Consider the following 26,420-nt stretch of genomic DNA (forward strand, 5'->3'; position numbering starts at 1 on the left):
TCTGTCTCCCATTGTTGCTATCCTATGGTTCAGCCCAGCAACCAAGGGCTAATGTGGGGGAGGGAACAGGAACATAAAGGATGATTGCATGAGGTCACAAAAATGGAGGATAATTGCACAATGTTGAGAATCATGGCCCACCCAGCTTGACACATATTTTAGGAGACACAATCCAATCTATGACAGTCGTATTTAGTTTATCCCTCTAATAGTTTCCTAAATTTATGTGGCATATTGCCCTCCTTCAGAAAAAAATAAAATTACTCTGCACCCCCGTGGCCATTAAAAAACTTTTATACAGTAGCCCATAATTCAGGATAAAGTGTAGGGAACTACTCTTGCAGCTCCACTGGATCATTTTAGCACCCCTCAGGAGGATGGGCTAGCCCACTTTGGGAAACGCAGGTCTAATACTTTGATACCAAATATCTGAATTATCTTTTCAATGTAAAGATTCAGCCTACTCCTATTAAAAAACCTGGTCTCCTGACACTGTGATCTTTAGTGAATTTGATAATTGTTACAACAGCTAGTCATTCTCTTGTTCTTGGTGAAAAACTTTTAAAATATAAAAGGAAATGAGTTCTATTATATTGCCACAGCTTTATTGAATTGTCAAATATTATTTAAAAATTCACATATAGTATGATATGTGAAATATATGCCAATAAAATATTTTTAATTTCTCATATAATGTTAAAATATTTTTAAATAGAAGTATTTTAATAAGACATTTCCATTATGTATGTATATATAATAGAATATACTAATAGCATATATGCGTACTTTACAATATGTGTTAGATAGATATCTCTCCAACCATCTAAGTAAATGACACACTATATATACCATTATATAGAGCTGAATATTAACATGATATAAGATAAATAGAATCCCCCTCTATCATATGTATATGTCTATATAAATATAAAGACTTGTTTGATTTATTTCAGGAGTTATTTTTGTTATGATTTGGTGTCTAATGTGGTCATTCTCTGGCTCTGAAGTTCTTCCTGGTGGAAGTTTATTTGGATTTTTAGCTATTTTTTATTGTGCTATTCTTGGGGGGAAACTTTTGGAAGTCATTAAAATACCTTCAGTGCCTCAACTTCCACCACTTCTTGGTAAGTATATAATCGCCTCTCCTTTCTGTATTATTAATTATATGTAAAGTATGAATATCTTTTAGTTGTATTTAATGCCATTTAAAATTATTTCAAGGTAATTCTAGCTATATAGTGCCTTTAATGTGTATTCACTACTATATATGTATATATATAGTTATTTTATATATTCCATACACACAGATTTTTACTAAAAGATATATTTCAAGTAATTTTTAAATCCTCATAATCTGGTTCTCGATATTGTTTTGTTTAATAGGACATTTGTGCTTAATTTTACATGTATTGTAGAAAAATAACACTCAAATAAAGGTTGAATTTTTCTGTAGAGAACTTGATTCACATAGAACTACAAGATTTAACTATTACAGTGACTAGGATACCAAAAAGTTGTATGGTTTTTTAGTAAACTGGCCACTTCCATTATATATAATCATAGATGTATTAGCTATCTAACACCACTGTACTCTATTTCTTCTTTTACCAGTCACTCATTACGCTCTAGCAAAAAAGATAAGTTAACGGAAGAACTGACATCGGATGTATCTCATATAGTCTAAGTACTCCATGTCGTTAGGACACTGTAGTGGAGATTCCTCATCCTTCCGTCTTGCCGCTAACTCTTCTAAGTCCAGACACTTTTGCAGCACTTCCTAGATGGCCATTGAATCTTTTGCTTCCTCTCTAAGACTTCCACCTCTGGCCCAGCTTAACCAGTTTCCCATCTGTGCATGTGCTTTGGCCTAGTTTTCTAACTGGTCTCTGTGTTCAACTCTCCCTTACCCAATTCACCAACATCATTACCTTTAACATTCAAAGTTCTCTGAGTAATGTCCTTCCTAAACTGTGCCATGGCGTCTTTCTGTGCCGGGGGGACTGGGGGGTTTCCATAAGCCAGCCCCTTCCCACTTCTTTTTCCCATTCTCATCCTTGCTCTTTAAATTCCAACAGTATTGAATTGGTTTTTCTACCCCATTTTGATTTATCATTTTCTTATCTCTATGCCTTTATTCATGCTGCATCCTCTACTTATTTGTAACCTGCCCTTCGAGAAAGTAGTAATAGACAGTATGTTTGAAGAGGAACACTAAATATTTATTTGTTTTCTGTCTCTGAAAAAGTAACTGAATCTAATATGCTTTGCTTTTTTGTGTTGCTTTGTTTTAAGGGATGTTATTGGCTGGCTTTACTCTCAGGAATATTCCATTCATAAGTCAATATATCTCCATTAACAGCACATGGTCTTCAAATTTAAGAAACACTGCTCTTACCATTATCCTAATACGAGCTGGGCTTGGACTGGACCCACAGGTAGACTTTCAAATATAATTTGAATCAAGTTAGTTTCAATACAGAGTAGAGTGGAAAAGAAAGTGAGTCATAATATTTGTCATCTTTGCTTCCAGTGACAGCTGTAATAAACTAGGATTACTGTATGAACAAATATTTTGCAAAGATATCAGCATCTTAATTTCTACTTGTGATCACCATTATTACTAATACTGAGAGAGGTCACTACGATAGGAGGTCTCTATGTGAAATAACCTTTCATTATTTGCTTGGAGATAAATATTACTCATGTAATACTTGAATTATTTGCAAACTTGTGGCTTTTCAATGCAGAATTATTTACCTTCCAGTTAGTAAAAGATAAGGTTATTCTGAGAAGTTATTTTTCTTTAGAGAGAATTTCAAAAATATTTTGTTTCATGAATTTTTATCCACAGAATTACATTGCTTAACATTTTTGCATAATTTTAAAAGGTAATATTTTAGCATATTCCTTTAAATTCTTCTACCTAGGAATGGCTAATCAATTGAGGTTTTAAAAAGATGGCTGTATGAATATAAAAGCTACTAAGATGAATATGATAAATGTAGAGATTTAGTTAAAATAATTGCATAAAATTTAAAATAAAATAAAAGCATAAACAATTATAGCCAATAACAATTTAGTATATTCTCACTTAGAAAATTTAGATCCATGAGAAATATTTTTACTGTTATATCTTTTCACTAACTTTAGTTTTTAAAGTTATTTTCTTTTTGGACATTCTGATATTTCCTCTTTATAATTATTCACTTAAATAATTTATCTCTAAAAGTTAACTAATGGAAATAAAACTACTGCCACTATTCTAGTAGCTAGGAAGATTAAATTGCAAATAATTATGTGCTCACAAGAAATAGATCTTCTTAAGTAATGAAAATACAATGAATAAAAGGTTGGTTTATTTTACCTTTTATTGTAAATTAGGGGAAGGCTTCCAGAGCAGGTCATAATTTTATATTCAGCAATTACTACAACCGCGTTTAAAAATGTGATATTTGGTAATCGATCGATGATAATATACAAAATGGGCTACCATAGAGTTAGAAGTCCAAAAGAACAACCTGGTTGATGAGACATTGTTAGTGAAGAAAATGTTAACAGTATCGTTCGGTATCAATATAAACATAAGTAACAAGCGTTTGATAAGTCTTAGTTCTTTAGGTCTAGAAATATTATTTGTGCATTTCTTGTGAGTCGGGGTAAAGTCATCTAAATGTGACTGTTTTTCTATTGCAGGCTTTGAAGCATTTGAAAAATGTATGTTTCAGGTTATCTATGGGCCCGTGCATTATAGAGGCGTGTGCAGCTGCTGTTTTTTCCCACTTCATTATGAAGTTTCCCTGGAAATGGGCGTTTCTATTGGGGTAACTCTTTCTTAGTTTCTTATCTGAAAATATTCAGCTGTTTGGTTTAAAATTATTGAACGATTTAGAATATTGTATGTACATTTCTTTCAAATTATTTTCACAGTGATGGAAACCCTTAGAATAAGGAGATTAGAAACAAAGCATAGCCCCAATCTACCATATCTTCACTTGCACATCTAGTCCATAAATGTGTAGTAGCAAGACAATTCCCTTCTTCAATTTATTCCCTATTTCCCATGTTCTAATCACTCCTCCTTTAGTTTTAACCAATCTAAATGTCTTTTCCTTATATACTTTTTGTTTATATTATATATATGCTCACATGCAGGAAGGCAAGTGAAAAGGATTGCTACAAACTCATAGCCACCTTTATTAAACAAAAGTATCAAAACGTGAGGGAACTCTCATAGTGGAGTGACTACGCATTTGAACTGCAATCCACAGTGTGGCCAGTTCGAAACCCCCAGCAGCTCTGCAGGGGAGAAGACTGGGCTTTCTACTCCTGTGAACAGTTACGGTCTTGGAAACCCCCAGGGGTCACTATGAGTCAGCACTGGCTGGCTGGCAGTTGGTTTGGTTAGCAGAATCTCTGTAGGCAAATTCTCTCAGTAATACACTTATAACCAAGGGTTCCTACACACACACACACACACACACACACACGCGCGCGGTCTAATGCAAATAGTGGCTTCCAGAAGAATCTGCTGCACCAGTCACATTCAAGGTAGAGAGGCCTGTGTGTGTGTATTGTTTGTTGTTCTGAATCCAGTCTAATTCATAATGGCCCTGTGTGAAACAGAACAAACCCTTGCCCAGTCCTGCCTCATCGTCACGATTGTTTTCATGTGGGGCCCGTTGTTGCAATGTGTCAGTGGATCTCCTCTTGGCTTTTCCTTTTTCGCTACCCCTCTGTTTCACCAAGCATGATGTCCTTCTCCAGGGACTCTTGATAACATGGCCAAAGTTTGTGAGAGCAAGTCTCACTTACTTGCCTCCAAGGAGCACTTTGACAGGACGTCTTCCCAAACCATTTTCTTTGTTCTTTCGGTAGCTCATGGTACCATCAATATACTTCACCAACATCATATTCCAATGCATCGGCTTTTCTTCCATTTTCCTTATTCAACGTCCAACATTCACATACATAGAAGGCAATTAAAAATGCCATGGCTTGTGTCCAGAATACCCAAGTCCATAAAGGAACATTCAAACTTTCAATGCTTTAAAAAGACATCTTATGAAGCCTATTTTCCCCATACAATGCTTTGTTTGATCTCTTGACTGCTGCTTCCATGAGCACTGATTGTGGACCCAAGCAAGACAAAATCCTTGACAACTTCCATCTTGGCTCCATTTATCCCGATGCTGTCTATTGGTCCAATATTGTGAGGATTTTGGTCTTAAATGGGTTGTACTACCTACTGAAGGGTGTAATCCTTGGTCTTCATCAGCAAGTGCTTCAAGTCCTCTGACTTTCCGCCAGCAACGTGGTGGCATCTGCACAGCACAGCCTTCCTCGGATCCTGACGGCACATTCGTCTTCACATAATCCAGCTGCGCTGATTTCTTGCTCAGCATACACACTTAAAACATGTAAGAGGATATAGCCATGATTCACACCTTTCCTGATTTTAAGCCGTGCAATATTCCTTTGATCTGTTCACACACTGCTTCTTAATCCACATACTCTGCATGAGCACAATGAAGTGTTCTGGAATTCCCATTCTTCTCAAAGTTATCATAGTTTGTCATAGTCCACACAGCTGAATGCCTTTGCATAGTCAATGAAACACAAGTAAACATCTTTATGGTATTCTCTGCTTTGAGTCGAGATTCATCTGACATCAGCAATGGTATCCCTTGTTTTCAAATCCTCTTCTGAATCCAGCCTGAACTTGTGGCAACTCCCTGTCAATGTACTGCTAGATTGATGGATGATCTTCAGCAAAATTTGACTTGAAGGTATATCAATGATATTGTTCTAGAATTTGAGTATTCTTGTTGGGGCACCTTTCTTTGGAATGGGTACAAATCTGGATCTCTTCCAGTCAGTTAGCCAAGTATCTTTCTTCCAAATTTCTTGGCACAGATAAATAAGTGCTTCATCAGTGCTTCTCAGACCATCAAACTCAAAACTCAAGCTCACTGCCACTGGCTGCCTTCTGGCATTTGGGCAGGAGGCTTGCTGGTAGAACGGGTTGCCTCTAGACCCTTTATCAAGGTTGGGGCAGCTAGGCTTGCCAGCACATGAAGCTGCTAGAGTTTAGTGCTTTGGGACTGAGGCTTACGGTGAAATGAGCTTTTCTCACAAGAGCTATTTATCACACTCGCCCAGGCAGAGCTCAAAAGCCAAGGGCCTGTCTGTAGGTATTGCTGGGAGGAGGCTGTTCTGACTACGTGCATCCTGAGCGTTTCAGATCCTGAATTGTAACCTGTTAAATTCGCTAATAAACCTCATAATTGTGAATATTGTTTTTGAGTTCTGTGTGGACATTAAAACAACTGTCAGACCCAGCAGAGAAATAGTGGGTGTCCTGGGCAAAAGGGTTGTTACCAGCATTGGTAGAAAGATCAGCGGTGAAGAAGGCGTATGACCTCCACTGCATAGGAATCATCCGCAGACGGATACTGATGATGGCAATTCTCTCTCCCCCGGCGAAGTTAGAGATCGGGTACCACCTCCACACCATTTTTGCAGAATGTTTAGTATGCTTATTTTAAGTTACTGATCCATCTTTTCTAATACCTTGACAGCTGATGAAAATTTTATCTTTGACTATGTATATTTCAAAGTTATTAGATCACAAAGATCTATGCTTATTATATCGTCCTAGTTAATTTTTAAATCAAATAGTATTTTCTCATTTTAATGTGTTATCCATCTTAATTATTCTTTGTCAAATATTAGCATTACTCTGTGGTTTTTGGTACACTCTTATTTGCACTGAAATTCTCCACCATTGAACTTTTTAACTTCTTTCTTAAAGTAAAATTCACATTTAGAAGTATAAGATACATATACAACTTACTGGAGCAAGAAAAAAATGGATACTTATGTAGTTACAAACCCAGATAAAGAAATCGGATATTTCCAGCAGCCCAAAAGGGCCTTTGTGTTCTCTCCTAATCACCGTGCTTCCTCCCTTCTCTGCCAAGATAACCACTACCTGAACTCTCAATGTGTAGTGATGAGTAAAGTCATACAGGGTATCTTCTTTTGTGTGTATGTACTTGTGCATGTATTCTTCTTTTACTTCATATTATATTTAAGATTCATCCAACCGTAGTGTGTGTGTCAATGTAGTTTTCCATCTTTTTGTTGTATAGTATACCAGTGTAGAAATATACATATACTTAATTTATCTATTTGTATAAATATGCTATAAATATGTTGTACATTTTATAAATATATTATATTTTTATTTATCTATTGTATTGTCAGGGGGTATTAGAATTTTTTCCTTTGAGGCTCAATATCAATAAGGCTTTTATGAACATTCTTGTATGTAGGTCCTAATACACATGTGCATAGATATGTAATTGTGAATGGAATTGTTGGGTTATTAAAACAAAACCACTGCCATCAAGTAGATTTTCTACTCCTAGTGACCCATTGGACCTAGTAAAAGTCCCTCCTGGGGTTCCTAAGGCTGCATATCTTTCCAGAAGCACAGTGGAGCACCTTTCTCCTGTAGAGCAGCTGGGGGCTCAAACTGCCCACCTTTTCCGTAGCACTTGAGCTCTCATACAGGGAGTTCTTGTCCATGGGAGTTCTGCTTTTGTGTTTAAGCTAGGTTGCAGATTTTCCTATTATTGCTTAATCTCCTTTCAGAGGCTTTAGGGATTGAAGGAGAGGCTGCATGTGTGCTCAGCCCAACCTCTTGAGCCATATTTCTTTAAAATTCCAACCGGCACTAAAGAATGCATGGAAAATTGTATCATTCATTAAACGGCATGATCTCACAAGCAGAGGTTTTATATTTGAAGTTATTGTAAAGGTTATTGTATTTTTTTTCTCCCTGCCCATTCCCCTCTTCCCCGCCCCCCCCCCCCCGTTATTGTATTTCTTGTACAGTTTACTACAAGTTGCTATTTGGATAGGAGGAATGTTTTGGTTTCCTTATTCATCTTTCTTTCAGTTTTGTAGTAGGTGCTGTCTCTCCCGCTGTTGTTGTCCCTTCCATGCTGTTTTTGCAAGATAATGGATTCGGGATTGAGAAAGGCATTCCCACTTTACTAATCGCTGCCAGTAGTCTGGATGACATCTTGGCCATCACTGGATTCAATGCATGCATGAGCATTGTCTTCACCTCCGGTAAACAGGACAAGACAACTACCAGCATATCCTTCATAGCCTTTCTTTTAGGGCTTTGACTATGGTTTCTGGTTTTACATCTTAATTTACATACCTAAATAAAGGGCAAAAAGAAAGCACTATTTGACAAGCATAATTTTTGTATTAACCATGTGTTTCAATTAATAGTTATTACTATATTCTCATACTCTTTTCTAATTTTATAGTTTTCATTAGAAAAATTGTAGCTGCAATGTCAGTAGTACTACTAATATTTCTAAGGGTTATTTTTGAAATAAGCCTTTTGGCCATCCTTGTGAGTAACTGGTAGCTCTATTTGTTAAAGCAACCTAAATACATGAGGAAGCTTCAAAAGTTTAATCGAAAAATGTCATTATTTAACTCCATTGATGCAGGAATTTTTAAAGCCCCTCATACAGATACATGGAACTCAGAGGACTGTATGCATTTTTGGTAGTGGCAGACAATCTTTTATACTACCTCTGCCGCCCACTGCCAGAAAGTCAAGTCCAGCTCACAGTGACCCATCAGCCAGAATAGAACTGTCCTACAAGGTTTCTGAGACTATAAATCTTGATGGAAGTTGATTACCATCTCTCTCTCTCTCTCTCTCTCTCTCTCTCACCACATCTTTCTCCGGAGGAGCAGCTGGTGAGTTTGAACCACCAGCCTTGGGGTTAGCAATGGAGCGCTTCACCTCTGTACCATTAGAGCTCCTTTTACAAGAACCAAACCTAATTATAAGAGACTCAAAGGGAGTGAGTGAAAAACAAAACAAGAAAATACATGCTTAGCTGATTCTTCTCAATCTCATGACTATCTACAATGATCCTTAAAAAGTTTAAGGGCTTTTAATGTTTTGTTATATATATTGGTTATTTCATACAGCTATACTTTGAAATATGGTAGGAATACACATCTGAATTTATTTTTGAGCAGCTAGTTAGCAATTCAAATTCTGTTGTGGACTACATCTTTCTCCAGTTAATGAAATATATTCTTTATCATATTAAAATTCCTATAAACACTGGGTTAATTTATTTCTCCTATTTAAATGTCTACTGAAATATCTTGTTAAGACAAGAACATAAGTGAACTTTCTTGTATGAATCAGTCACATGCTGCTGAGTGCCTTTGAGTCTCTATTAACCCACAGCGACTCCCTGTGACATCGTAGAAGTGACCTGTGGGATTCTTGAGGTAGATCAGGCATCGGGAAGGCTGCTAACCACAAGGAAGGAGATTCAAACCCACCAGCAACTCCACTGGAAAAAGACGCTAGCTGCTCCCCTAGTGATTTCCTCTCAACTACTTGCTTTGGCCGGAAACTTTACGGGACTAGGTTTTGGGGTATTTCACTCACAAAGCTAATGAGTGAATTCAAACCAGTAACATTTCTATTGGCAGTGAAGTGCTTAACCACTGCACCCCCAGGGATCCTAGTTACTTATGGTGACTTATACATGTATGGAAAGCTGAGTCGACTGACCCATGGACTAAAACAATAATTGACATTAGAATAAATATCTTTGCAGTGGTGTTTGTTAAATTGTTCTCTTTTAAAAAGTCATGTTTTTATTTTGTTATAAAGCATCAAAATGTCCTCAGAGAAGATACTGTTACAAAGATCTTACCAGTCACGTCCTGTGCACCAAAGCAGTTTCCTTATCAGTCCCCAACTCTTCTACTTCACCTGCTGTTTTAGGTTGTCTATGGAAGGGGACCATGTCACTTGCATATTATTTCTGCTTTCTGTCATATTTGTACAATGGGTATATCTAGTTTTATGTATATATAGACTGAGTGGAGAGTACATATTTATCCAACTTGTGTTTTCACATATGTGCTTATTAACTAATAATATTAAATATTTTTGATATGTGTAATATAAAAGAATCCCTGGTGGCATGGTGGTTACTGGTCCGGCTGTGATCTGCAAGGTCAACGGTTCAAAACCACCAGCCACTTCAAGGGAGAAAGACGGGCTGTCTACTCCCATAAAGAGTGAGAAGCTTGGGAACTCACAAGGGCAGGTCTGCCCTGTCCACGGGGTCGCTGTGAGTCAGCATCCACTCCAGGCCAGTGAGAGTACTATAAATGTTTGCCCTGCTTCCTGGGCCACGAGGATGTGCTCTTCCGAAGTGTGGGGTTCGTAAGAACAGTTCTCTGTAAAATATTTTCCTTCCTTTGTGCCCTTGCAGGTAATATATTCCATCATCTCCTCCTTTCCTTGATGGAGGTGTTTGTTGGTGTGGTGCTGGGAGCTCTTCTGGGATTTTTTATTCGGTATTTTCCAAGTAGAGACCAGGTAAATAGAAGATTATTCTGCTTTAGAAGTACAGCACCTATGGCAAATTGTAGCTGTAGAATATATATGGGAAAGTACATGTAGTACAAATGGGAAAGCGCATGGAATATAAATTTTAATTTGAAGAAAGCTATACCCAAAAGGAGCCACTACTCTGCTCAGAGCTGATGTTTAACATTGCGGAAGGTCCAGGTCATTGACCCTAGTTGAGAATGAAGAATTTCAGAAAAATGCACCTAACTAAAATACCCCTTTTCCAATCCACTCCTTTCTCCACCATGATACCTGTTGACTCCTGGCAATTATTCCTAATCTTTTTCCTCCCAAAACTTGTCCTCAAACTTTTGGAGGGAAATAGTTCCCAATTCTCTCTGAGTATTTTCTTAGGTTCCCCTATGCATCATACTATGCATCACACTATGCACCACACTATGCATCATACTATGCATCATACTATGCATCATACTATGCATCACACTATGCATCATACTATGCACCATACTATGCATCACACTATGCACCATACTATGCATCATACTATGCATCACACTATGCACCATACTATGCATCATACTATGCATCACACTATGCACCATACTATGCATCATACTATGCACCATACTATGCATCATACTATGCATCACACTATGCACCATACTATGCATCATACTATGCACCATACTATGCACCATACTATGCATCATACTATGCACCATACTATGCATCATAGAGTTGATTCGGGCTCATAGTGATGCTATATAGTGTTTCTGAGACTATACATCTTTAGGGGAGCTTTTTCCAGCAGAGCAGCACATGGAGCTTGAACTCCCCGTTACAGTTGGCAACCCAACACCTGACCCCCAGTGCCACCAACCCAACACCTAACTCACAGTGCCACCAACCCAACACCTAACTCACAGTGCCACCAACCCAACAGCTAACTAACTCACAGTGCCACCAGCCCAACACCTAACTAACTCACAGTGCCACCAGCCCAACAGCTAACTCACAGTGCCACCAGTTCTCCCCTGGGGACCAGATCACACTGACTCCCATAGCCCTTTAGCGTAGACATCGCTGGTACCCAAACCTTTCCTACCCTATAGGACTTGCCATTGCTCCTGTATTTCTGTAACTTCCATCCTCATTTCCCTGTAACAGTCTTTATAAACTAGGGACATACTCAGAAATTTGTTTTTAATACTTCATTGACTATGATATATGGAATTGCTGGCATGAGTCTTTCACTTATTTATAATGAAAGCATTTATAACTAGTCTACAAAACTTAAGCACCAGAATTGTAACACAAGATGAAAATAATTGTAAATTTTGTTACTTACTAGCAAATCTGTTATAAAATGTTAGAAGATATAAAGTAAACATTGTGGAAATTCTCTCTTTCTTTCTATAGAATTGGTCCATAGATTTCATTGGCTGTAATCTTTTCAGTAGCAGGTGGTCAGGATTTCTTTTTTTTGTATCAGCAACTCTTATGGGTTGTTATGACAGTAGATGAGTACATGGGGTCCCCAACCTTCAGAATCAACTTGAAACATTTCCATTCCTGGGACTAGCCCCTTGTTATATATATCATGAACTGATTTTAAAATTCAGTTTAGTTATTGTGCATATTATGTTGAAAGTGTATTCATTGCGTGGGATTGAACATGTATTATTTAATATGCATCACATCCAATCCCAATCAAAACCATATCAAACCCCAAACCCATTGCTGTCAAGACAATTCTGGCTTACGTCAGTTCTACCGGGCCATAGTGTTTCCTTGGCTTAAATATATTTTACATATATATTAATATATACTTTAATATATAGTAAAGATAATTGGGGGGGACTTTTCCAACTCTTATAACAATCAATACATCAATAGTGTCAAGTATATTTGTACATACATTGCCAGCATTCTTTTCTAGACATTTGCTTTCTATTGAGCCCTTGGTATTGCCTCTTCTTTTTTCCCTCCCTCCCCCTCCACAGCATCACAACACCTTGATAAATTACAAATTATTATTTTCATATATTACACCAACTGCTGTCTTCCTTCCCCCATGGTTTCTGTTACTCGTCCTCCTGGAGGAAGTGGTGTGTGGTTATGTGTTCAATCTTCCGGTATGGAGCCTCTCAAGTTGAAGATATGGGAACATAATTTTAGCAATGATTTCAGAGCCTATAATCACAGGTTTCAGATCCAGAGAGCGTACAGTGCAAATGTGAAAGGGGCTCTTGCAGCAAGATGGAGCTTATTGATGACAACACCGTGGTCAGGGCCCGAGGGCACCATGGCAGTCATCGCATCAAGACATTGCAAGATTCTTCAAAGGACTCAATGTTGCCAAGGGAGGTGCCGCACTCTGCCTGAATGCTCGGGGCGGAAGGAATGGCGAAGCTCTGGTTAGGTTTGTGAGTGAAGAACACCGAGACCTGTCACTGCAGAGGCACAAGCATCACGTGGGGACCCAGACCATTGAGATTTATAAAGCGACGGGCGAAGATGTTCTTAAAATTGCTGGTGGAATATCCAACGAGGTCGGCCAGTTTCTCTCCAAGGGAAATCAAGTCATTGTTCGATGCGGGGCCTGCCCTTCACGGCCACAGCGGAGGACGTGGTGGCTTTCTTTGGACAGCATTGCCCCATCACTGGGGGAGAAGAAGGCATCCTCTCTGTAACCTCCCCAGACGGGAGGTCCACAGGGGATGCCTTTGTCCTGTTTGCCGGTGAGGAATATGCGCAGGGCGCATTGAGGAAGCATAGGATGCGCTGGGTAAAAGACCCATGGAACTCTTCGGGAGCACAGCAGCTGAAGCCCAGCAGGTGCTGAGTGGATTCTCCTCGGCCCCTCTCATCCCGCGCCCCCGCCCATTGTTCCCGTACTACCTCAGCGATGTGTGCCTCCTACAAATGTCAGCGACCGTGTGCGCCCCCGGGGCTTCCCTGTGCAGCCACCATTGAGGACATCCGGACTTCTGGGGGAATTCTCCGCGGATATTCCAACTCATGGGGTCCACATGGTATTGAATCATCAGGGCCGCCCTTCTGGGAGATGCCTTTATCCAGAGGAAGTCTGCCGACAGAGCATTTATAGCGCGCAGAAGTGTCCTAAAAAAACGATGAAGGACAGATATGTTGAAGTCTTCCGGTGTTCACCCGAGGAGATGAACTTTGTGTTAATGGAGGGCGCTTTAAATCGAAATGGCTTTTCCCCACCGCCATGGAAGTTACCATGCTTGTCTCCTCCCTCCTACACATTTCCAGCTCCTGCAGCAGTTATTCCCACGGAAGCTGCCATTTATCAGCCCTCTGTGCTTTTGAATCCATGAGCCGTCCAGCCCTCCACAGCCTGCTATCAAGCAGGCCCTCAGCTCTTCATGAATTACACAGCGTACCATCCCAGTGTTTGAAAGATGTGTGGTGATCCTGCTACTGTCCAACACAAGAAAACTTCTAGCGACTTCAGGGGAAGTTTGTCTACACTCAGGCTGCAGTATGTTCAGCAAAAAAAAAAAAAAGAAAGTGTTTGGAAGAGAGGCCCTGTGCCCTATCTTTTGGTGGAGTGAAAAATTTGAGCCAATGAAGCCAAATCCTTTAGGAAGCAGCATGCAGCATACTTGGCTCCTTGCTGATTGCAAAATAGGTATTTAAAGTGTGAATTAAAAATGAGATGGCTTCCAGCTAAAGTGGCATCATAGATGCTTCCTAAGATTTAGGTATTTGGAGAAAAAGGGAAAAAAATAGTCCACTCTCGTCTACCATCTTTACAATGAACTTTGTTATGAAAGCTTTGTGGGGGTTTTGCATGTCCCTCTTTCTCTCCATCTCCTTGTCTTCTGCACAACCATGCCTCTTACTAAATAAGTAATTCAAGAATATGATCTTGGACTATTTAAATCACAAATTTATGAGAAGAAATTAAATAAAACTAAATCCTCAGTCTCTTGACCAATAGTTTTCAGGATATCTCATAGTTAAAAACCAGTCGAAACTATTTTTTATGTAAACACTGTAGAATCTATGAGAAGAAATCATGTCCCCTATGAAAAGAGCATCCGGGTTATCAAGTTTGATCTCTTTGTCAGCAGAAACCAAAAATGAAGCAGCTGCATGTAGTTAGTCATTGTTAGTTTGAACTGTAACTGAAAATTGTGGCTTCATATGTATTATTTTATATTGTGCTTTCATTGATGGTTTAGACCTTAATGAGAAAAAACTGCATAGTTTTTAATAACACAGAAAATGAGACTATTGTAGAAGGCAATATACTAACTGAAGTGAAAGCTTGTATATAGTAAGATAGCCTTAAACTTTTCCCTCTGATGCCTTAGCTGTCAATGAAAACGTAAACACAAAAGGGCTTAAGTGGAGAGCAAATGCTTTGAGAATGATTGGGGCAGGGAATGTATGGATGTGCTTTATACAATTGATGTATGTATATGTATGGATTGTGGTAAGCGTTATATGAGCCCCTAATAAAATGTAAAAAAAAAAAAGAAAAGAGAAAAAAAAGAAAATGATTAGGGCAAAGAATGTACAGATGTGCTTTATACAATTGATGTATGTATATGTATGGATTGTGATAAGAGTTGTATGAGCCCCTAATAAAATGTTTTTTAAAAAAATGAAAACGTAAACACATTAGGAGGATAGTCGGCGTGCTAGACTTAGAGGCAAACACTGATGCAGTTTGTGAGCACGGACTGATGCGGTCAGTGTTCAGCACTATGTGTTTATGCTACAAAGGTGCAGTATTAGACACCGGCTAGTTAGTACTACTGCCTCATGTAATTCCAAAGAGAAAAATGGGATTTGACTAAGTGCACATATTTTTTTAAGTTACTCCATGTTCTTTGCTTGGATGCAGTGTGATGCAGATTTCTGTGGCTGCTGTTTTCCTTTAGTTAGCATTACTTTTGATGAACACCTTGAGTGGAGAGCCAAACATTGCCCTCTTCAGCTGACTTGCAGTGGCCCTGCCTTTAACTTCAGTAGGGAAGACAAAAAGCAAAATCAAAACCATTTGTGTAAAAATGGCACTTAGGATCAGAAAGAAATGCTTTATACGTGACGCCTTTAAGTGCTATCTGCCTGAAGCTTTGCTCGGCAGTGATACTTCCTACAATCCTACTGAATTTTTGTAGAATTGTTACATTTGATAATAAAAGTTGCCTGTTTAATCTCAAAAAAAATTTTTTTAATCCCCAGAAGTGAATTTACTCGTTTTCGTCTGCTTCAGGGTAGGAGGAAGGTGGGGAGAGGAAGGAAAGACGAGTGAACTATTAGGTGTTGATCATTGTGATTGGCTCCCCCTTCTTTCCCTCCTCTCCCCACCTTCCCCCTACCTCCTGGTATCGCTATTCACATTCCTGTTCCTGGGTTCCGTGTGTTGTGAGCTCTATCTCTTATCTGTACCGGTGCACATGTGCCGGTCTAGCTCACAGTGAAAGGCAGGACTGGGGTCATGATAGTGGAGGGCGAGGAAGCCTCAAGGAACCAGAGGAATATTGTGTGTTTCATCAGTGCTTTACCGCGCCCTGAATGAGTCATCCCTTCGCTAAGACCCCTCTGTGGAAGGATGCCCCATTGTCTACAGATGGGCTTTGGATCTGGAAATTATTCAATGTAATATTCTGAGCCATGGTAATAAAGGGTCAGAAATAAAAATTTGGTAAGGTCAAATCTGCTATGCAATATTTCATGTGAGTTAACCTCTACATGTCTTTCTAATTCTAGGCAAGCGTCCCATGGAAGAGAGCATGCCTCATTTTGGTTATGTGTGTTTCCGCTGTCTTGGGCAGCCACCGCATTGGTTTACATGGAATTGGAGGCTTGTGCACACTCGTGTTGACCTTCCTGTCAGGGATTTCTTGGTCCAGAGAAAAGGTAAATATTTTAGCTGCATCAATTCACGTTTATAAGTAAAATAACTGTCTTTTTTATACCTGAATTCACTAGTTACAAAGTCCCTGTGTTCTATGTTTAAGATGTCCGTGAACTTTTATATGACTTTGACAGGAGGTTATGAATCATCCAAGTAAATGCAATGTTATAATAAAAGCCTGGAAATATGCTACTGTACAAGATGCAGTTGAATTATTGTATCAAGTTTTCTCAAATTTTCTCAAAGTGTATTAACATGATTATATAACCTTAGTAACTACATTTTTTCATACATTAAAATTTTAGTTCTATGATTAGTAAGCTTATAAGTGATGGAAATAGTACAGGAAGGTCACATATGCAGTAAACTGGAAAAGATGCATTTATTCCCCTTACTCACAGTTATCAAGCCTCCTCCCCAGAATTAGTCACTTCTGCTAGCCAATCCTCTTCATCTAGAAAGTTGGGTTTAGGGTTCATAATAGTGCTACCATGCACTGGTTCATTCATGTGTCTTTCTGAATCTGTGCAAGTGCTTCTGATGAATAGATTCTGAGAAATGGAAATATTGAGTTAAGAAATTATACATTGTTATTTTAATGGCTACTACCAAAATTGCTTTTCAAAAGATATTATTGTCATCTTTATATATCAAACAATCACCCACAAGGGATATTTATCACTACTTCTGGTCAAATTATAATCAGCATTCAATAAAGAATTAACTACAATTTTTATGTATGGTTAATATTTATTCTAAAATATCCTCATGAAATGTTAGAAGAGACTTTAACATTCTAAAATACCATTTTTCAATCATTTATTTTCATTGGTATTGTTAAAGACATATACAACCGGCCATGCACCTATCTAGCACTTCCTTCCCTGTGCACTCACAGGCACGGGCTCCAGTCTTCCAGCTGTGCAGCTATTGTCTTCCAGAAGTTTTCTTTCCATTATGAGGAAACCACTGCCCCCTAAACTCTCTTTTTCTTTGTCCTTTAGCTTTGCAGTCTAACTTTTCCACTTGCTGTTTTTAGTATTGTTTAAGAGCAAAAGTTGCACAACAGATTAATATCATTAATGTCAATATGTAAAAGGTTGAGCTGGCAAATGTTGTGTGATACATATTTCAAAGAGTCACTGCCACTGAGTCTATTCTAACTAGTTGAGACCACAGGATAGAGTACAACTACCCTTATGGGTTTCTAAGGCTATAAATTTTGATGGGAACCAAAAACCCCAACAGCAAAAAGAGAATCATTGCTGAGACGTCTTATGAACAATCAAACACTTCGTGGGATTTGAATCCTTGCTTTGGAGGTATAGGCCATGGCTGAGGACCATGGTTTCATGGGATTTTCTAGGTAATAGGCCTATTATCATGTTGTGTGCTTCTTTTCCACCTTCTAGTTCTTTACGTAGTTCCTGGGGTCTTAAGAGCTTAGAAGTAGCCATCCGAGGCACAACAATTGGTTTCCGTTGGCCTAGAGCAATGGTTCTCAACCTTCCTAACGCTGCAACCCTTTAATGTAGTTCCTCATGTTGTGGTGACCCCTAACCATAAAATTATTTTCGTTGCTACATCATCACTGTCATTTTGCTATTGTTATGCGGGATGTATTAGGCGACCCCTGTGAAAGGGCCCTTTGACCCCCAGAGGGGTTGCGAACCACAGGTTGAGAACCGCTGGCCTAGAGCAACAGAAGAAGAAGGAGATTCAGGAGTAGTAGGAGGAAGTAAAATGCATGGCTAGTTTCCTGTATGAACAGCTACTTCCTTTCCCAGGAGACCAGAAGAACTGGATGGTGCCTGGCTTCCATTACTGAGCATTTTGATCAAAGGTTCCACAGAAGAAACTGGACCAAAATGAAGAAGAGAATTTCAAATTCTCGTGGAATCTATATTCTTTGGAGCCATTGACAAACCCTCAGAACGATTGTCCCATGATCATCTTTAAACCTTAAACCCCTGTAGTTTCTTTAAGCCAAACACTGTTGACGCCAACTCATAGCAAACCTAGAGGACAGGGTAGAACTGCCCCTGTGGGTTTCCAAGACTGCAAATCGTTACAGAAGCAGAAAACCTCATCTTTCTCCTACTGAGCAACTGCAGTTAGTTAACACACTACACCATCAAGACGCCGACTGTAGCTTAATTAGTGAAATGCAATTCCTTTTATGTATGACAATAACTATATTTCTTTCTGACAGATTAGAGTCCAAAAAATTATTGCATCTCTGTGGAATGTTTTTCAACCTCTTCTCTTTGGTTTGGTTGGATCAGAAGTGTCTGTTTCATCTCTTCCATCAAACGCTATTGGTAAGAATAATTAGAGGCATCAAAAAATTTAAATATGAGAATCCTTATGGAAACAATGAATTTTATAATTATTTTCAGTATGTTTTCTAAGAGATACAATAAGCTTCTGCAGCAGCTCATATTGATATAGAACATATATTTCCCCTTCCTTCTTTGGTAGTCTTTGTTACCAAAGACAGCCCTGAATGTCTTACTTGAATGACCTAGGAAAATAGAGATAAAATATCTTCTGTGCCGAACCATTAGGTATCATCAGAACCGTTTGAATACTTTCATTTATAATAAAAAGTCAGCCTATTACAAATCATCTGTCTTATTTTTCATGATACCACTGCCATCAGATAATCTCAATCATATTAATAATTTTTATAATTTCTCATTAGTTAAAAAAGAAAGACACAATAAGACATTGTGCTTTCAAAATTTTTCAGAATAATATGTCTAGACCTAAAGATCTACTTCATACCAAGCGTGTTTCTACTTATATATATTTTTTACGTTGTAGGTGTCTGCGTTGCTACCTTGAGTTTGGCACTATTGGTGCGAATTTTTGCCACATTTTTATTGATGTGTTTTACTGGTTTTAATTTCAAGGAAAAAATATTTATTGCTTTAGCCTGGATGCCCAAAGCTACAGTCCAGGTGAGAATGTACTAACTCATTCTAATAATTTTCACTTTTTAATAATTTTTTAAAATTCTAAATGCAAATGTTATTTCAGTCACAAAGTCTGATCTCATAACCTTGCTTTCAAAATATTCCACTGATCATACCAAAAACCATTTCTTCATCCTACCCACCGTCTAGGGCAGGGCAGAACAGCCCCTGTGAGTTTTTGAGACTACCTCTTCATGGGTGCAGACAGCCTCATCTTACTCCCAAGAAGTGGCTGGGGGCTTCGAAATGCTGACCGTGTGGTTAGCAGCCCAGTGTGTAACCACTGTGCAACCAGGGATCCTCATTAATCATAAAGACTAAGTAAAATTAAAGACATAGTTTGAAGCCGCAGTTTTAAGAGCAATTTTTCTGAAATCATAAGGTGAACAGTAAATATTATCATTCATGGATTCCACATTTACAAATCTTCTACTTGCTTTTGTTTATAATTTCAAGAGTAAAACTCCCGGTACTTTCAGTCACTGCCAGCCCATGTAAAGTAGCCAAAAAAATCCTGAGTCTTCCAACCCATAAAATCTCAACTGAGTTCAAACTAGGTTATACTGCATTTTCGTTTCAGCCCCATACTGTCAACATGGCTCCTTTACTTGTTCTTCATGTTGTTGTTATGGTCAGGTGATGTCAAGTCGATGCTACCTCCGAGCAATCCCGTGTACAATGCCACGTGGCATCCCACCACAGCGTTTACGTTTGAGCCCGTGTTGCAGCACATCTTGTCAGGGGTCTTGCTCTCTTTCACCACCCGTCGACTTTACCAATCAGATGTCCTTTTCCAGAGACTGGCCTCTCCATGTACACTATACTGACCCGATATGCAACCGGATGAAACACTGCCTGATCCTTTTCTAAGTCTTTTTAAAATGCCCTGCCATCGCATCAATTCTGACTCGTAGACTCTGTAAGACAGACTAGAACTGTGAATTTCTGAGACTATTCCTATAAATCTTTATAGTAGTAGAAAACCTTACTTCTCTCCCACTCAGTCTGAATCAGTCTGTTTAGTGCTACATCTTTTTCATAGCTTTGTGTGCATTTTTGTTGGTGATTTTGCCTATCTAAAACTGTCCTTCAGAATAGTGCTAAGCTCTAAAAGGTCATATTGTTCCTTTAGAAGAAAATTAATATTAGGTAATTTTCGTTCAGGCATTATAGCCTGTTGGCCACGAGTTTACGTGAATGAATAAACCAAGTACAATAAGTATGGTATCTTAAGCACACATAGTCAATTGACCAAAATGTGACCGGAGGCTGACAGGAACCTCACCTGGCTGCTACTTCCCAGCAGCAGTGGCTCCGCACCGCGGACTCGGGCGCAAGTACCATAAACAGCAAGATGCGGTGGTTGTTGTTGTTGTTGCTCAGTGCCTTGAGTGGGTTCCGACCCTCACGACCCTGTGGGCATTGGGTCTTTCCGGATAACATGTCTCATCAACACTGCTTCCGAGAAGTATTCTGGCTGTATTCTTCCAAGACAGCATTGGCTGTTCTTTTGGCGCTCCATCACCCGTGCAATACTCTTCGCCAGCACCGCAAGTCACACGCATCGATTCTTCTGTGATTCTCTTTGGTCAAGATCCCGCTTTCACATGCATAAGAGGCGATTGAAAATACTCTGGTGACCTTAGTCTTCAAAGTATTATCTTTGCTTTTCGATATTTTAAGGAGGTCTTTCCCAGCAGATTTCCCCCCATGCAATGTGTCCTTTGGTCGCTTGACTGCTGCTTCCATGAGCGTTGGTTGTGGATCCAAGCAAAAAGAAATTTTTCATAACTTCAGTCTTTTCCCTGTTTATCATGATGTTGTCTATTGGTCCAGTAGTGAGGATTTTGGTTTTCTGTACAGAGTTGCAATCCATATTAAAGACTGTAGTCCTTGATCTTTATCAGCAAATGCTTCAAATCCTCCTCACTTTCATCATGAAAGGTTGTTTCATCTGCATATCATGGGTTGTTCATAATTCTTTCTTCAATACTGATGCTGCTCTCTGCTTCATATAGTATTTATACTTTAGCATGACAAACTGACAGACAAGTGGAAGAACTTGACTGTAGTTACTAATTCAATAAAATATTTTCTGAAGTACAAAATAAGTAAAGTATTTCTAAATTATTAATTCTCCTGAATACGATGATTTTAAAGTGGAGACAATCTTTTTAATATATATTTTTCCTATTCCTGCTACCCACCACACATTCTGGTAGTGTCTACGCAGATCAGAATAGTTGCAGTAGACTTCCCTGACTTTGCCTGATCTTCTCCTGGAGCAGGACAAATTTCTGTATGATCTGGTTTCTATTTATCTCTACAAAGACGCGATGCTCTCTCTGCCAAGATAGCCTGCTCCCACACCCTCTTCATGTCAGGAGTATCTGCCCAGCCTTCTGCTCAAGTGGGAGTCACATTCTCTGGTTACATGTGCACAGGCCATCTTGTAGTTCCCCAAATTCGGAGTTTTTAGGGTGCCATTGCGGGGTAAGTGTTGGGACGCTATGCGCTAGGTCAGCAGTTCAAACCCACCAGCGACTCTGTAACAGAAACATAAGGCTGCCTTCTCCTGTAAACATTTCCAAGTTTGAAAACCCTATCGAGCCATTCTCCTCTCTCCTAGAAGGTCATTATGAGTCTGAACCGACAAGGTAGCACTGGGGTGGGAGAGAAAAGTTTCTGATTACACAATTATTCATGTGATTGTTTCCCAAGTACTTAACACAGTGCCTAGCTCCCATGAATACTCAGTACATATGCTCAACTTGCCTGCACCAAGTAATGAAGATATGAACAGTGGAGTCTTATAAATGTGCCTTCTGATTCATGGCATTATTCTTTTACTGAAAAATATTTCAATGGTTGTTCATTTTACCTGTCAGCATAATGTCTTGATTTACTCAGATTCTTTTCTCCATTCTTATTCCAAAATAGAAACTTGTTCATTTCCATGCAACAAAGTTCTATGTGCATATCATGGTTAGGAAACAGACTGTGGGGCAGGCCGCCTGTGCTTACAATCCCCCTTCCCTAGTCCTGTATGTAGCCTAGCACCTGGTATTTAAAATATCTCCACGGGTCTCGATTTCCTCAACTTTCTTATGTAGGCTACAATTGTGTGATGGTATGAAAGCATTTTGCACACTTTGTGTGAAAGTGTTTGGCACAGCATAGTGCTCTGTTAACAAGGTTATTTTAACTTTAAGCAATATAAATAATAAGTTTCTGTTTTCAATCTCTCTATACCAAACTGATTCCAACCCATGGAGACTCACCTGTGCCAGGCGAATTGTGCATCATAGGGTTTTTCAATGACCAGACCTTTCTTCTAAGGTGCCTTCGGGAAGTGGGCTTTCATTGCCAACCTCTCCATTAGAAGCCGTGCAAGTTAACCGTTTGCACACACCACCCAGGGACTCCAGTCTCTGCTATAAACCAATTGCCATCAGATCAGTCCCAATGACAGCGACCCTCTTGGACAAAGTAGCACTCTCCTCCCATGGCAGTCCCCAGTCTGTGACCTGCCGGTTGGCAGCTGAGCACTTGCCCACTGGGTCACGAGGGCTTCCTAATCTCTGCTACAAGAAATAAAACATCTACTTTTAAACATCTATTCTCTTTCCTTCCAGCAGTTGTTGTTGTTAGCTTCTGACTCACAGCAACCCTGCGTACAACACAGCACCGCTCAATCCTGATTCGTCCTCATAACCACCGCCCTGCCTCGCTCCTTACGTCACTGCGCCCCTCCAGCTCACTGAGGGGCGTCTTCTCTTTTGGATCCTTGACTCTACCAAGCTGGATAAAAAGCAGAACGCCCCGGGCGTGGCGTCTTTGTCCAGGAACCCATCCCTCCCGATCACAAGTCGGAAGTGGTGAGACGAAGTCTCCCTCTTCTTGCTGTCAAGGAGGATTCTGACCGCACTTCTTCCCCACACAGCTGTTTGTCCTTCTGGCAGACCGTGATAGGTTTAATGAGGCTTCCGACACCGCGATTCAGAGGCACCAACTTCTTCCTTATTCGATATCCATTTTACATGCATATGAACCCATTGAAAACGTGTAACTTTCCTTATGGGTTAATGATTTTCCTGAAGCACAGAAAAGACACACAGGTAGGAGGAAAAAGTGCACCCCACTCGAGTCGCACAGTCTTACTCTGCTTCAGGCCGCTCCCACCTGCCAACTCAGGCTATCCGCTGTGCGAAGACGTCAAACGTGTTGCTTGGATGAACAAGACAAATAAACTGCTTATCCAAACAGAGTCACATTAACAACAATCAAAGATAATGTCAGAAAATAAATTAAATTAATTAGTTAAAATATATATAATGTCATACATGATTTGAAGGAACAAATAATTTTACATTTCAAATCTAGTAAGATTTTTCACCTTTCTCCTTTCTTCCTTTCAGTGCTGCTAAATAGGGTGAGTGGACCTTTGCCATTTCTCCTATTACTGTTGAAAGTTAGAGGGGAAAAGGTGAAAAAATTAGAGGAGAAACAAGTCATTTAGCTCACAAGTTTAAGTTCAGTTAAATAATTGGGTTCTTCTCAAGAAATACTATTAGCTATCAGTCAATAGGTTACTTGACCCCACAGACCGCCTGGGGTTGTCATGAAGTTAACATGAATTTACAAAGACAAAGCTTGAAGGGCGATGTCCATTTGTGCTATAAGTAGGATTAGTTTAGCCTCACCACGACCATCATCACTTATTAGAAGCATATTTTTTTACTGTTCTCATATGCTCAAATTCTCTTCTAAATGGTGATATGCTTTTCACTTGTCTTTGTGTACGATTTATAACCCCCAACCCACCCCCGCATCCAGCATAATGACTTTGTAGTCAACAAAAAGTTATTATATGAAGCCTGACATGGTTTTAGGAAGCTGATCTTAAATTGGGGATTTCTGTTGTTGACACGTTCCATATCAGAAGTAATGTTTATAATGTTATGCGGTTACTTTGAGCTCAATAGAAGATAAATATTTGTATTTAACCACTAGAAATATTAAGGCAATTTTATGCATTTATTAGTAAATTTAAAGAAAAAGAGCAAGCAAGAAATATGCTTTATATTATTTAAAATATGTATGTTTTTCATATGAGCTATCTAGGGAAAACATGTTGTGACCCAGTAGCATGTTATATACATGTGTTAGTCTGGGTAGACTAGAGAAAAAAATTCATAGACACTCTTATGTGTATAGGAAAGAGCTTTATATACAAGAGCAGTTGAATATTGAGAGAATATCCCAGCCTAATCCAGATCAACTCCATAAGTCCAATATTAGCCCTTATGTCTGTTATGAATCTATAAATTCCTTCAGATTCATGAAACATATGCAGTGATGCTGAATGTAGGATGATCACAGGCCAGTGGGTGGGAAGTCTTGTGGATCCAGTGGCGGTAGAAACATCTCAGTGCTGGCAGGGCTCCTCCAGTTCCCAGGGCACAGGGTCTATCAGCATAGTGCCATGTGTCTTGTCAGTAGAGCATCTCTCTGGGAGTGGCCCAAGAGAGAGAGGATGTCTCCTGCCTCCAAGGAATTCCCAGAATCCTCAGCTGCCTCATACAGAGGCCTCATTGGTTATATCTTGATTGACAGGTCAGACTCCACACCTTCCCTCGTAATCCTCTCAAGTTGACACCAGATTATGTAACTACCACAATACATAACCCTAAAACAATAAATAATGTTAATATTTTCTGTCTATAAAAAGAAAGCACACTAAATCATTCATCTCAAACTCTGAAAGTCCAAGTGCTAAATTTCCCTAACATCAACAACAAAAAACCAAAACAACTCACTGCCATCAAATCAATTCTGACTCATAGCAACCTTATAGGACATGGTAGAACTGCACCTGTAGGTTTCTGATACTGTAACTCTTTACAGGAGGAGCTTGTGGTTTCAGACTGCTGACAACCCAACACATAACCACCAAGCCTCCTGAGTTTCCATCAAGAAGGCATGAAATTGTTCAGTAGTCTAGTAGCATAGGGCCTACAGTCTCTTCCTACCCTGGGGGTAGGGGGAGGAACCCCTAAGAACATGTAGCCAGAATGTATCCATCCACAAGGCACATATGTACTGTTCTCCATAAAACAGTGTGCTGGACAATGGAGGCAAGTCATTTTGAAACCACCTGCTACTCCGAGGGAAAGAGAGGAGACTTTCTACTCTCATAAAGATTTGCAGTCTTGGAAACCTATTCTCTGCGCTATAGGTTCACTATACATCGGAATTAACACAATAGCACTGAATTTGGTCTAAAATTGGGTTTGGGTAAAAGACAGAAGGAACAGGAATGTTTTTGATAGATTTCAAACAAAGAATTGGCAAGGTTTAATGACAACACTAAAAAATAAAAATAAAACTCAAAATTATTTGCCAGGTTTGTAGATTTTAGACAATAATATTGTGCTTTATCAGTTTGGGAGGTCAATAAGGTCATTGGATCAGAAAAAGTTAATTTGTTTGAAATGAATAATATTTCTAAATCAATGATGAATAAATGTTGGTGTATTCTTTCCTTGTTATTTTTAATAGGAACATTAGAAAAGAATTTTCACCTAAATTTTTATATTTAATCCTTCATCATGTTGTACAATTAGGCACACTATTGTTTTTCCTTGATCAATAATGTGAACATGTTGAATTATTTATAGAAAAATGTACATATTTTAAAGAATGACTACTACTAGAAAAGTCATATATATGTTCCAGATAAATTGTTTTGTCATTTATGAAATTATAAGTAATATGAGGAAGCTTCAAAAGATTACGGAAAAAAGCCATTATCTTTCTATTTCATTTTTCCACTAACTTCGGAAGCTTTCTCATATTATTCTTAAATATTCAGTTTTACCCCTCCTTCATCCTTCTGAAAAGCTTTGTTATCCATATCTCTCTTCTATCTGAATCCTGTAATCAATTAAAATGAGGTGGGGTTCTAGTATAATATGAAGAAATTCCATATGAATAATTTAGAGGACAGCATTCTCTTGAAAACAATAGAGTCACGTAATTGGATACTGACTGCTTAAAATATTTGATGGGGAAAAACCTGCAGTGGAAGGGAGACAACGGT

General features: G+C 39.0%; 1 protein-coding gene and 1 pseudogene across 1 annotated transcript in view; both read left to right on the forward strand.

Moving 5' to 3' along the window:
• Positions 1 to 955: 955 nt before the first annotated feature.
• Positions 956 to 26,420, forward strand: part of SLC9B1 (solute carrier family 9 member B1) — a 28,405-nt gene continuing 2,940 nt past the window's right edge. Inside the window, exons 1-8 of the mRNA XM_075543539.1 lie at positions 956 to 1,124; positions 2,293 to 2,435; positions 3,694 to 3,821; positions 7,964 to 8,139; positions 10,341 to 10,447; positions 16,193 to 16,342; positions 18,553 to 18,661; positions 19,167 to 19,303. Of these exons, the coding sequence (XP_075399654.1) occupies positions 968 to 1,124; positions 2,293 to 2,435; positions 3,694 to 3,821; positions 7,964 to 8,139; positions 10,341 to 10,447; positions 16,193 to 16,342; positions 18,553 to 18,661; positions 19,167 to 19,303 (1,107 nt within the window). The 5' untranslated portion in view covers positions 956 to 967. The remainder of the gene's footprint in view (positions 1,125 to 2,292; positions 2,436 to 3,693; positions 3,822 to 7,963; positions 8,140 to 10,340; positions 10,448 to 16,192; positions 16,343 to 18,552; positions 18,662 to 19,166; positions 19,304 to 26,420) is intronic.
• On the forward strand, positions 12,560 to 13,866 carry LOC142443073 (epithelial splicing regulatory protein 1 pseudogene; annotated as a pseudogene).

This window comes from Tenrec ecaudatus, chromosome 3 (genome assembly GCF_050624435.1).
Source record: "Tenrec ecaudatus isolate mTenEca1 chromosome 3, mTenEca1.hap1, whole genome shotgun sequence".
In the NCBI taxonomy this organism is placed as follows: Eukaryota; Metazoa; Chordata; class Mammalia; order Afrosoricida; family Tenrecidae; genus Tenrec; species Tenrec ecaudatus.